Source organism: Sardina pilchardus, chromosome 3 (genome assembly GCF_963854185.1).
Source record: "Sardina pilchardus chromosome 3, fSarPil1.1, whole genome shotgun sequence".
Lineage (NCBI taxonomy): Eukaryota > Metazoa > Chordata > Actinopteri > Clupeiformes > Clupeidae > Sardina > Sardina pilchardus.
Genome location: NC_084996.1, coordinates 23,171,086 through 23,183,082, shown reverse-complemented (window position 1 = coordinate 23,183,082; position 11,997 = coordinate 23,171,086). Strand labels below are relative to the sequence as shown.

Here is an 11,997-nt window from a genome sequence, read left to right as displayed (position 1 = left end):
AGAAGACGGCGTGCTTTGACATTGATGTGGAGGTGGACGACCCGCTGAAGGGCCAGATGACCAGCTTCCTGTCCTCCACCACCAACCAGCAGGAGATCGCCGCCCTTGAGATGAAGGTCAGCAAGGCCAAAGGGTCAAAGGGCAGGGGTCACCATAGCAACTACTTTCAGCTCTGGAAAAACATTATGTCATCCCACGGTTGCTGAATGACATTCAAAAGAGTTGACGGTTATATTGAAATTTGCAGTGGTCTCTTAATTATATGACTGTCAACTCATTCGAATGACACTTAGCAACAGTAGGATGACATCAGAAAAATGTGCAGCGGTTTCTTAATTTTCTCCAGAACTATATACAGTCTATGATATAGCTAACTTGCGTCAGCAAAGAACAAAAAACATTAAATACAACAGTAAACAACAAATGCTGTAGTTGTGCAATTCAACTGGTGATGGTGATGAGTGCCGTATGTGTGAAGATAGCTGCTGCTTTGCCTTTAAGACACTGTGACTGTGTGCTCTCCTCAGATCCACGAGACCATCGAGTCCATCAACCAGCTGAAGACCCAGAGGGACTTCATGCTGAGCTTCAGCACCAACCCCCAGGACTTCATCCAGGACTGGCTCAAGTCCCAGAGCAGGGACCTGAAGGTGGGGCTGGGCACATGGGCTGGGCTCACTGGCTGGGCTATGGGCACGCGCTTGGCAAACAACCCCACGAGCACAAGACCAGGCTTTTTTTTATCAGTCCTAATAAGGGAAAGGGGAGCCAGTGATCTCTATGAACAAAAAAATCATTGTTGAGTTGATGTGGGTGTGTGGGTGTAGCTGTGAGGGTATGTACATGTATTTATTGATAATTGATAGTGTGTGTGTGTGTGTGTGTGTGTGTGTGTGTGTGTGTGTGTGTGTGTGAGAGAGAGAGAGAGAGAGAGAGTGTGTTATGTACACGTTCTAGGTACAATATAATAATTTTAACATGTTTTAATGTGTTACAAAACATATATCACAAGCTAGGTAAAGGATACACGCTGAGTATTTCTGGTTTATTGACGTTTAATAACACATCAGAACATGCATTTCGTTGATGGAACCTAGTTCTGAAGCGAGGTTGCATCGTTTTTTGACAATGATGGTGACTTTGAGAAACAGATCTATCTGAAATATAGCCAGAATTCTCCTTTAATGTGTGCATTGTCTACACTCCCGCTGTAGTTGATGAGTTCTCCTTTAATGTGTGCATTGTCTACACTCCCGCTGTAGTTGATGAGTTCTCCTTTAATGTGTGCATTGTCTACACTCCCGGTGTAGTTGATGAGTTCTCCTTTAATGTGTGCATTGTCTACACTCCCGCTGTAGTCGATGAGTTCTCCTTTAATGTGTGCATTGTCTACACTCCCGCTGTAGTTGATGACTGACGTCGTGGGCAACCCGGAGGAGGAGAGGCGTACGGACTTCTACCAGGCCCCCTGGGTCCCTGAGGCAGTCGGACGCTACGTCTACTCCAAGGTGAGTGCTCAAGGTCATCCAAGGTCATCCAAGGTCATTAGGGCACCTCGGGGGAGGTTCTGCAGAGAAAGAGTGTGTGAGTGTAAGGCTGCCTGAAATGTGAAAGAAAGCATCTCAGTAGGTTTATATGGACATAGTTGTACATGTTCCAATGGTATTCTGCCCATTTCAAAGATACTGTTCAACATATAGTCGAGACCCAAGTCTCTGAAACCTGTGTGTGTGTGTGTGTGTCTGTGTGTCTGTGTGTCTGTGTGTCTGTGTGTGTGTGTGTGTGTGTGTGTGTGTGTGTGTGTGTGTGTGTGTGTGTGTGTGTGTGTGTCCTCAGGTACAGCAGAGGAGACAGGAGCTCGAACAGGTTTTGGGAATCAGGCTCACTTGAGCCACATCTGGACAACGGCTCACCCCGACTTCCCCTCTTTTGCGCATCACTTCCTCTACTTGTGCATCACTTCCTCTGTACTCTCTCCTACCCAGGAGGCAGGAGGCAGCCTACCCCAATGCTGGAGCCATCATCTTTCAGTATTCTTAACCGGTTTTATTTGCAGAGGACATCTACACTTTTCCATGTTAGTGTTTTGATGTGACTGACTGTTTGAATGTGGGGTTTGAAACTCACCTGTATTAACATCACCTGTGAATTATCACGTCATTCCAAATGTTTTCATCTTATCTGTCATATGCTCTGCAAGTGTGCAACATTGTACTTTTTTTCCCAGCCAGCAAGCTCTTCCAAATATTGCATTGTGAAGCTTCTTTTTGTTGTTGTTTTATTTCATATGCTAAGATGTACCTTTGCTCAAAAAGGTGTTTTTAACATTGTACCTTTCCTGAAAAGGTGGTTGCCAATGCTAGTTCAGTTTTGTATTTTGAGGATATGTAGTTTTGAAAGCAGAGCCTTGGATTGGACGTCAGGAGATACGCTCAGGTAAACGCACTCTTGAGCCATTCTGTTCCTCTTCCCCTGGGAACCTGTCCATTTTACTTAGTTTGGTTTCAAATTTGCCATTAGTTTTGTTCTCTCTTGATGTTTACAGACTGTTTTGTGTTTTTTGTCCTGTTCTGCCAAAACGTATCTGCCATGATTTGAAATTGTGGGAGTCCAAAGGACCCCTCTCTGCTAAAATAAGCCATTGAACTATTCTCTCGCGGTAGTCAGAGTGATTCTGTTGATCTGATGTCTATGTAGAGGGCTTCACTTTGATATCTTATGACTTGGGTGATTAGACTTTATCACACTGTGATGTTTTTAAGCTGTTTTTGCGCATTGATCTATGTTTTTTTTTTTTTTTTTTAATAAATTTGACTTTAGGAAAATATTTGGTTAAAAAAAAAATCAAGAAGAAAACATTCCAGGTGTGCACTGTGCCGTCTCGGCTGAGCCTGTTTGGTTTCAGGGTCACTTCAGAATGAGTATTGTATATATAGTTTTTAGTCTTTTCAGCAGGTATGCAGCTCAAAACTCAGTGGTATAGATTCTTTTTTTTTTTTTTTTTTTTTTTTTAAATGCTAAATACATTTTCAGGAATTGTAGATTCCATCCTTTTGGATTTGTCGACCACTATATCTTTGTGTTCGCTTTTGATTTGTAAGCAAATAGATAACATGTGGGTTGAAGGTTTTGTAAACTGTTAAGCACGTTTGTCTTTGTTTGTGTCTTTGTTTGTTTCTTTGTTTGTTTGTTTGCTTCCACGCAGAAGCTTTTTATCTTTTGTACCTTTATACTGAATGTCATTTGGTATATTTTTTAAATTAAAACTTGAATATAAAATCATTGGAATGTTTGGTTTCATTCTTTTTTTTTACTTGGGCGGCTTGGCCCTGCAAGCTGTAGGCCTATGATATGTTTGCCACAGGCTCAGTCAAGTTTTTAAGACTACAAAAACTCCCCCTAAACTAAACACGGCACCTGCATGGGCTATCATGTTCGGGCCAGTTGGTAGACCCACAGCACGTGACAGACCGCATTGCTTGACTGGATAGTCTAGTCCGACCTGTACTCCCTTTGTGTCTCTTGCTCTCACACACTGACACACCTCCTCTCGAACTCCCCACATACCAGCCTAGGATAAGCAAATCCCATTAACAAACCTGTCAGGGATAACTGTACTGCACCATCAGAATCAAAATTCCTATATTGTCATTGCACAAGGTACACCAACATTGGTTAACAGTCCTAACGGTGCATTCAATAAATAAGCACAAATTAAATGTAAAAGCAATAAATATCTAGCTCTACCCACACACACAAAGACTGAAAGTGCTGGATGATCATTACACCCAGGTAGTGCAGTCAGTGTCTCAAGCCCTGAGACAGCAGTGCCAGTTGTTGTCGGATTGATCTAAACTATGTATAGTAGGCCTACTAGCATGAAATAGTACCAATAGAACAATACTATTTTTAAACGAAACGTGCGGGAAAACATTACATTAACCTTCGCTTGTCCATTTGTTTTTCATGTTTTCCACACATGGTGGCGCAAACGAGCAGACCCTTTCCTCTGTTAAAAAAAACAGCCCACGAAGAAGCGCCGGAAAAAACGTAACACCAACGGAAGCGTATGGTTTCAAAATGGCTCTGGACGGGATGGACCATGTAAGCAGTTTTTTGTTATTCTTTATTCAATATATGAGCGGTGTTAACGTTGTTAGTGTAGTCAGTTGTACGGCTGAACTTAGGTTCTGAGTTGTATAAATAAACTCATTTGAATTAATCAGATGAAGGAGAGAAAATGTGTTTTTTGTTGGCTTGTATCGCTCCGGTTTGCTGTCTCATTGTAGCAGAGTGGCTAACATTAGCGCTGCAGCTGTATGAGAATGAGATAGCAACCGGCTAGTGAGCAAACAAGCTGTCTTTATGTAGCTCGCTAGCAACTTTATGTCAAATCACTATAGTGGTGTTCGGCTTATGTCTATATTGCAGCGTTTTAGTTAAGTTAACTAATGCTCACGTTGTCACCATCATTTACACTTCGGAAGATTTTCTGATCTTTGTCGTTCACGTTAGCCAACCTGAGACATAGCTAACGTGAACTTTAATTTTCTGTCAAACGTTTAACTTACTGTCTGGGGTTCCCTTCCGTTACCTGTAACATTAGCTGCTAAACCGAGGAGACACTTTTCTTTAAGTCATTATCGCCAAATGATCAAGTACTAGCATCTATGCTACTCTAGTAACCAATAATATCAGATTGTCAAAAATATGGCTAATACCGTAATATGCCGTTTCCCAGGGTTTGGAACTTAATTTCAGCTAACTGTGGTCTACAATAACACACTATCGTAGAGTAACGTTAAATTGCTTAATTGAGAGGTGAACTGTAGCTGCTACCCTGTTGACGAGGTAACCCTTCAATATATCTGTCGATCGATCTTTATTAAATGATAACTGATTGGCGGTTTTGGGGCGAATGTTGTTTTACCTGCATTTGAAGCGCTAACGTTAGCTGAGAGTTAGCTTAGAACAACAGCTAACTTCTAAGTTGTAAAATAGTGTTAGATAACTTACAGGAACACGTCGACTGTTTTGGAAATTAGGTTATTTGCAGTGTACCCCTGAGTTCGATGGATACATTCTCTTCTCTGCGTGCGATAACCCAGTCTGACACATGATTAGTCTATCCAAGAGCCATAGGGCTCTGGCCTATCCTAGCATACTTCACTGGAAGTGGGTAATACCAGGTTAGCCTTTACCCCCCCATTTTAAATGTATCTTATTGGCGAGCTAAACCTACAGTTATATCTGTCGATCAATCTTCATCAAGCGATGTAATTTGCTAATGTCCCTATTGTCTTTCGCAGATGGATGTAGAAGATATCAAAGGAGGCTCCGGTCTCCGTCAGTACTACCTGTCCAAAATAGAGGAGTTGCAGGTGAGATTAAATAACACAACATGCCTCATGTTCTTAATGGTATATGATTGAATGCTACTTACTGGTTTCTATTCATAATGTTTTTCAACAGCTGACCGTGAATGAGAAAAGTCAGAATCTTAGACGTCTCCAAGCACAGAGGAATGAGCTCAACGCTAAAGGTAGGGGAGACGTTTCAGAAATTAAATATTCAAAGGAGCAATAATATTGCTTTTACTCTTGCCATATCCAATCAGAAGTCCTGTTGAACTTTAAACATGCCACTTGAATGCTAATGATTCTGGTGCAGTGTCTGATTTGTAGTCCTCCTAGTAATCTAGTAATCCTAATCCGGTGTTAGGAAATCTGATACGTGGAAGGAATATAATTGGACAAAAGTGTCTGCCAAATCCCGTAACCATCTCAGCTAGGGCCCCAAATGTAAAACTTGATTCAAACTACATGGTTAGTGTTTGAGAAGACCTGTGTAAAGACTGGAAGTATTGAGTGTATTGATGTGTTGTGATGCTTATTAGTGTAGAGATCATTGCCGAGAGAGTGTGCGTGTGTGTGTGTGCGTGCGTGCGTGCGTGCGTGTGTGTGCCCCCATGTTAACCCCGTCTCCTGTCCCCCCAGTGCGCCTGCTGAGAGAGGAGCTGCAGCTGCTGCAGGAGCAGGGCTCCTATGTGGGGGAGGTGGTCAGGGCCATGGACAAGAAGAAGGTGCTGGTCAAGGTGAGCTCGTCTCCCCACTACACTGGCCTCAGCTTTATGGAGCTCCCCTCCCTCCATACTGCCCACAGAGCCCCCCCGCCCTCCCTCCATACTGCCCACAGAGCTCCTCTCCCTCCATACTACACACAGAGCCCCCCCCTCCCTCCATACTACACACAGAGCTCTCCCCTCCCTCCATACTACACACAGAGCTCCTCTCCCTCCATACTGCACATAGAGCTCCCCTCCCTCCATACTGCACATAGAGCTCTCCCCTCCCTCCATACTGCACATAGAGCTCTCCTCTCCCTCCATACTGCACATAGAGCTCTCCTCTCCCTCCATACTGCACATAGAGCTCCCCTCCCCACTACACTGGCCTCTGCTTTATGGAGCTCCTCTCCCTCCATACTGCCCACAGAGCTCCCCTCTCCCTCCATACTACCCACAGAGCTCTCCTCTCCCTCCATACTGCACATAGGCCTACCGTAATTTCCCAACTATTAGCCGCGGCTTATACATTGATTTTCCATAATTTCTTCAGCTATGCCTATTGCCTATGAGGTTAATAGATGGGAGCAGTTAAAAGGGTATTGATATGGTTTTGTTTCTTTAAACTGTGCTGTGGCTCATACATAATGCAACTAATACACAGGAAATGACTGTAGAGCTGTACTCCCTCTGTACTACCCATAGAACTCCCCTTCTTGATTCCCATAGAACTCCCCTCCCCTCCCTTCCCATTACACAGGCTTCTGTCTGAGTCCTCTCTCATGCAAGAGATGGTGCTCTGCTCTCTGGGAGGCTGAAGTGTGGGTCTGAGCGCAGTGCTCAGTAGGAGTGATATGTGGGTCTCTTCTGGCTTTCTGAATGCACTCCCTGCCCACTTATCTTTGAGTCTAATGCCAGATACTGTGTCCTATGGGCTATGGGAGAAATACAGATCTGGGAGTAGCTGCATTTGCTGCAGCGTCTCCAACCCCTCAGTGTTAGGTGATGTTAGGTCTTCTTCATTAGGTATGATTATGACTTTTTTGTTTTTTTACTGATATCTCTTTCTTAGCTGTTTATAAAGGTATTGTTAATTGTTTTTACAGCACTTGGACACCTAGGTGTAGTGATGCATTGCATGCTATAACGAGGTTCTACTGTAAGCGTTATTAACACATTTGTGTTTCTGTTTTGTCTGATCCAGGTTCACCCAGAGGGAAAGTTTGTGGTGGACGTAGACAAGAACATAGATATCAATGATGTGAGTACTGTAGAACATAGATATAACTACTATAGAACATAGATATCAATGATGTGAGTACTGTAGTAGAACAAAGATATATAGATGTTTCTAAATGTGTGTTCTGTGTGTGTCTGATTCTAAATGTGTGTTCTGTGTGTGTCTGATTCTAAATGTGTCTTCTGTGTGTGTCTGATTCTAAATGTGTGTTCTGTGTGTGTTGAGCAGGTGACTCCCAACTGCCGTGTGGCCCTGCGGAACGACAGCTACACCCTCCACAAGATCCTGCCCAATAAGGTGGACCCGCTGGTGTCCCTGATGATGGTGGAGAAGGTTCCGGACTCCACCTATGAGATGATTGGCGGCCTGGACAAGCAGATCAAGGAGATCAAGGAGGTCATCGAGCTGCCAGTGAAGCACCCCGAGCTCTTTGAGGCACTGGGCATTGCACAGCCAAAGGTGAGGTTTTAACACACACACACACACACACACACACACACACACACACTGAGCTCTTTGAGGCACTGGGCATTGCACAGCCAATGGTGAGGTTTTAACACCCCTTAAACACACACACACACACACACACACACACGCCTACATCATCTGTCACTCACGTCATCTATCCCATTATACAGCCAAAGGTGCATGAGATTTGAAAACACACAAACCTGTCACGCACACAATGTCTTTTATCCCATTCAGTTCAGTTTCAACAGAGTTTGTTCAAATTTCTTATTCAAAGATTCAGTTCAGTTTGAACTCGGTTTGTTAATGTCTCATTCATTCAATAATTCAGTTCAACCCTTTATCAATCCATTGGTTCAGTTCAGTTGGAGAGAGAGTTTGTTTTCCTGTCAGTGAGTGGCAGTAGTGGAAGGGAAAGTAACATGCCGTTGTTTTCGTTTTCTCCTCCTCCTCCTCTTCCTCCTCTTCCTCCTCCTCGTGCTCCTCCTCCTCCCCCCCCCTGCAGGGTGTGCTGCTGTATGGCCCCCCTGGTACAGGGAAGACCCTGCTGGCCAGAGCTGTGGCTCACCACACCGACTGCACCTTCATCAGGGTGTCCGGCTCCGAGCTCGTGCAGAAGTTCATTGGGGAGGGTAAGCTGCCGCTCATCCACCTGCCTAGTATGCATTACTTACTGGACTGTTGTACTCTACTGCAGGGATTCCCAAACTGAGCTGCTTCTAGGGGGTACGGGAGATGAAAAGTGCTTTGGCGGAGAGGTGTTAATATGAATAAATGAATAAATAAATCATTTTTAATGTGTCGGAGTGGGGGTACGTGAGCCAAGTCAGGATTTAGAGTGTGGTCCGTGGGGGGGAAAGTTTGGGAACCGCTGCTCTGCTGTATAATATGCATTATATACTGTGCTGTCGTACTTTGTCTAATATGCATTACTTACATACATGACACCGTTATATACGTATATTTAACTTATATACTAATTTATTTGGCTGCCACTTTTGTTCAAAGCAACTGACTGGCTTACTTGATCTCGAGGCTACGTCCCTCGCTCAAGGGCCTAATGGTGGCAGCTGGGAACTGAATACAAAACCAGTGGATTCAGACAGGACCTGGGTCACAACACAACCTTGGAGACGGCCAACCGTTTATTTGACGTGTTTGCAGTGTGATCTCCTACGCTTGTTGATTGTGTGTGTGTGTAGGGGCGCGTATGGTGCGCGAGCTCTTCGTGATGGCCAGAGAGCACGCTCCATCCATCATCTTCATGGACGAGATCGACTCGATCGGCTCGTCGCGTCTGGAGGGCGGATCTGGAGGGGACAGTGAGGTGCAGAGGACCATGCTGGAGCTCCTCAACCAGCTGGACGGCTTTGAGGCCACCAAGAACATCAAGGTAGAGAAAACACACACACATGCATACATAATCAAATATGATTCCAATTTGATGATGGAAATATGATTCATTCTTTGGAACATTGAGGTAGACAATACACACACATCTTTCAGATGGCACCAAAAACATGTGGAGATCCCACTCACACTTGCTTTGTGTTTCTTTCGTGCAGGTGATCATGGCAACCAACCGTATAGACATCCTGGACTCTGCATTGCTCCGGCCTGGACGTATCGACAGGAAGATCGAGTTCCCCCCTCCCAATGAAGAGGTCAGACACGTTTTATGAACACACACACACACACACACTGTCCTGTAGTTGTTTCCTCACCAGTACCGTGTCCACATTCCTTGTTTTTGTTGGGATTACGACTGTTTGTTTGTTTGATGGGACGAGTGGTTTCCGCCCTTTGAGCTGATCTTGCACAGATCCGGTATGTGCAGGTGTCTGTGTACTGTAGTGGTCTATTCACACCTCAGTGGTACTCCCTTGATTTGACTATGCATTAGGACTGCTTTCATCCAATGTTAGCACTGATACCTGATATGACCTGTGTGTTTGGACATGTTTCATATTATATTATATTGTATTATACTGCATTATATTATATTTTATTATTGTTAGTATTATTTGACTCATCTTGTTTAAAGTATTACTAAGGGTGTTCTGGGAAAATAAACAAAACCCTCCTTCTCACGCCCTGTCCAGGCTCGTTTGGACATCCTGAAGATCCACTCGCGGAAGATGAACCTGACCCGCGGCATCAACCTGCGCAAGATCGCCGAGCTCATGCCTGGCGCCTCAGGGGCAGAGGTCAAGGTGAGGTCATCGTGAGGTCATCAGGCTGACCCGTGTGCCTGAAGAGGAGAATGGACTCATTTCAGCCTTTTACAGTTTTTTTCAATTGCTTACACACAATTTTTCAAACCGAGTTCTTTTTAACAAAATTTAAGCACAGCTATCCAAATGCCACACTCAGTTTGCATAATTCCTAGATTATTTGCAAAATGAAACACTTCAGTCAAAACATACACACTTCAGTCAAAACATACACACTTCAGTCAAAACATATACACATATTTGTAAAAATGCTATTAGTTGTCATTTAACAAACACAGTCCTCAATGATCAGACACTATTGCAGCCAGTTTCACACTGCAGTGATAAATGCAAAACGCATTTGTAAAAAGAAAAATGAGGAAATAGCATGTGGTAGATTTTTGCCCAGACATTGTTATGTAAGGGATCATTTAGATGTCCAAAAAATAGTGACGAACCCACAACATTCTTCATGATTAGTTCGACATAGGGAAAGTGTACATAAATAGGTCTATAAACTTGCACTTGCACTGTACAACACTGAAGACTGCTGTAGACTGAATATTTCAAGTATTTCTGTCAATACTTACAGTATTTCTAACCATAATCGGTTACAGTAATCAACCAACAATGAAATCAATTGAACAAATAAAATCTGTAGACAAGCAAAAACTACTGCATAAAGTACATACACTTTGACTCTGAAGAGCAACTACTGCAAAAGCAACAAGACTGTATAGCACACCTGAGTGCTGCGTTTTCAATTTTGCACATGTGTGCTTACACACCTGGTGGATGTGATTATCCAATTCGTTCATTAGTGTAGTCATTTGCAATCCGGGGCTTTGTAATGACAAGGAAGTAACCTCACAATCCTTATCTGTGTCTAAGGTGTGGAAATGTGTGTAGAGTTTTACAAATCGCTGTGTGTAATGTTTTGCAAAAAGGGTGAAGCAGACATTGTGTGTAATGTTGTGCAAATCTGTGGAGGAGTTTTGCTTCTTGGAGTAAAATTTTGCTAATTGTGTGAAAACAAATATTTTAGTGTGTAAACAATCGTAAAAAACTGTAACAGTTTCATCAGTGGTGCTGATCCTGTGTTTGTTTGTGTGTGTGTGTGTGTTTAGGGTGTGTGCACAGAGGCTGGCATGTACGCGCTGAGGGAGAGAAGGGTCCATGTCACTCAGGAGGACTTTGAGATGGCCGTGGCCAAGGTGGGTCAAGTCGTTCTCTCTTTCTCGCCTTTTTTAAGCCGTCTTCTTCACCTGGTGGTGTTGTGGCTGTTCGTGAGTTTGAATGGTTATTTAGCGGAGGTGCCGTTTTTATACGCCTTTCTATAGGCCTTTCAAAGGAAAATAAATTTATGTATTTGAGGATTGGAGTGGGCTGGGCTCTTTAGATCAGAACATCTGGGTCTATGGATTGATTAATTAATTGTTTGAGTTAATTATGTTTTTTTTTTTTCTCTCTGTGGGGTCACAGGTTATGCAGAAGGACAGTGAGAAGAACATGTCTATCAAGAAGCTCTGGAAGTAAACGCCACATACATACTTCTGCGTCGTGCTCCACCAAGCTTGCCGTGTCCCATCACATGTATATTTTCTTCTTTTTTTTTGTCTTCTTAGGTTTGGTTTATAATTGTTACCTAAATTCTAAATAAAATGAAACACTTGTTGAGTACATGGTCTCCTCTGTTTTGCATCATCACCCTGCACCACCATCAGCCTGTTCTACACCTCCACTGTAACTGATTGCACAGAATACCCAGTTGTCATTAAATTAACATCTGAATGGTTTTATGCTTATGGGGCAAGCAGTTACTTGTAAAACAGCAGTCCACATTTTAGCTTAACGTAAAGGTGAACTATGCAAGTTTTTTTTTTTAAAATATATATTAAGTTTTATTATACATTAGCTTCATTTACCTTAACTGATAAGCTTCGGAGTCATTGGAATGGTTATTTGACTCCGGGTTGAATGATGGCTGTCTCGCTTCCCCCTAACGCCTGTGA

The 11,997-nt window shown here is 43.3% G+C and overlaps 2 protein-coding genes across 3 annotated transcripts in view; both read left to right on the top strand.

Moving 5' to 3' along the window:
- The window catches only part of smarcd2 (SWI/SNF related, matrix associated, actin dependent regulator of chromatin, subfamily d, member 2), a 13,558-nt gene extending 10,276 nt beyond the window's left edge, over window positions 1-3,282 (top strand). For both annotated transcript variants that reach the window (XM_062532481.1, XM_062532482.1), the window contains 4 exons: window positions 1-116; window positions 528-650; window positions 1,407-1,508; window positions 1,837-3,282. The exon at window positions 1-116 is cut by the window's left edge and continues 20 nt beyond it. In XM_062532481.1, the coding sequence (XP_062388465.1) occupies window positions 1-116; window positions 528-650; window positions 1,407-1,508; window positions 1,837-1,890 (395 nt within the window). In that variant the 3' untranslated portion in view covers window positions 1,891-3,282. The remainder of the gene's footprint in view (window positions 117-527; window positions 651-1,406; window positions 1,509-1,836) is intronic.
- A 767-nt stretch (window positions 3,283-4,049) lies between these two features.
- psmc5 (proteasome 26S subunit, ATPase 5) lies at window positions 4,050-11,665 on the top strand. Its single transcript, XM_062532480.1, has 12 exons — window positions 4,050-4,104; window positions 5,310-5,381; window positions 5,473-5,542; window positions 5,997-6,094; window positions 7,269-7,325; window positions 7,533-7,763; window positions 8,278-8,404; window positions 8,975-9,165; window positions 9,338-9,436; window positions 9,875-9,985; window positions 11,113-11,199; window positions 11,468-11,665. The coding sequence occupies exons 1-12, from the start codon at window positions 4,081-4,083 to the stop codon at window positions 11,519-11,521; spliced, it is 1,221 nt and encodes a 406-aa protein (XP_062388464.1). The 5' UTR covers window positions 4,050-4,080; the 3' UTR covers window positions 11,522-11,665.
- The last annotated feature ends 332 nt before the right edge of the window (window positions 11,666-11,997 follow it).

Coding starts and splice junctions, on each gene's coding strand:
- psmc5 (XM_062532480.1), top strand. CDS start 4,081: ATGGCTCTGGACGGGATGGACCAT. Junction 9,437..9,874: donor TCCCCCCTCCCAATGAAGAG/GTCAGACACGTT, acceptor CGCCCTGTCCAG/GCTCGTTTGGACATCCTGAA. Junction 11,200..11,467: donor TTGAGATGGCCGTGGCCAAG/GTGGGTCAAGTC, acceptor GTGGGGTCACAG/GTTATGCAGAAGGACAGTGA.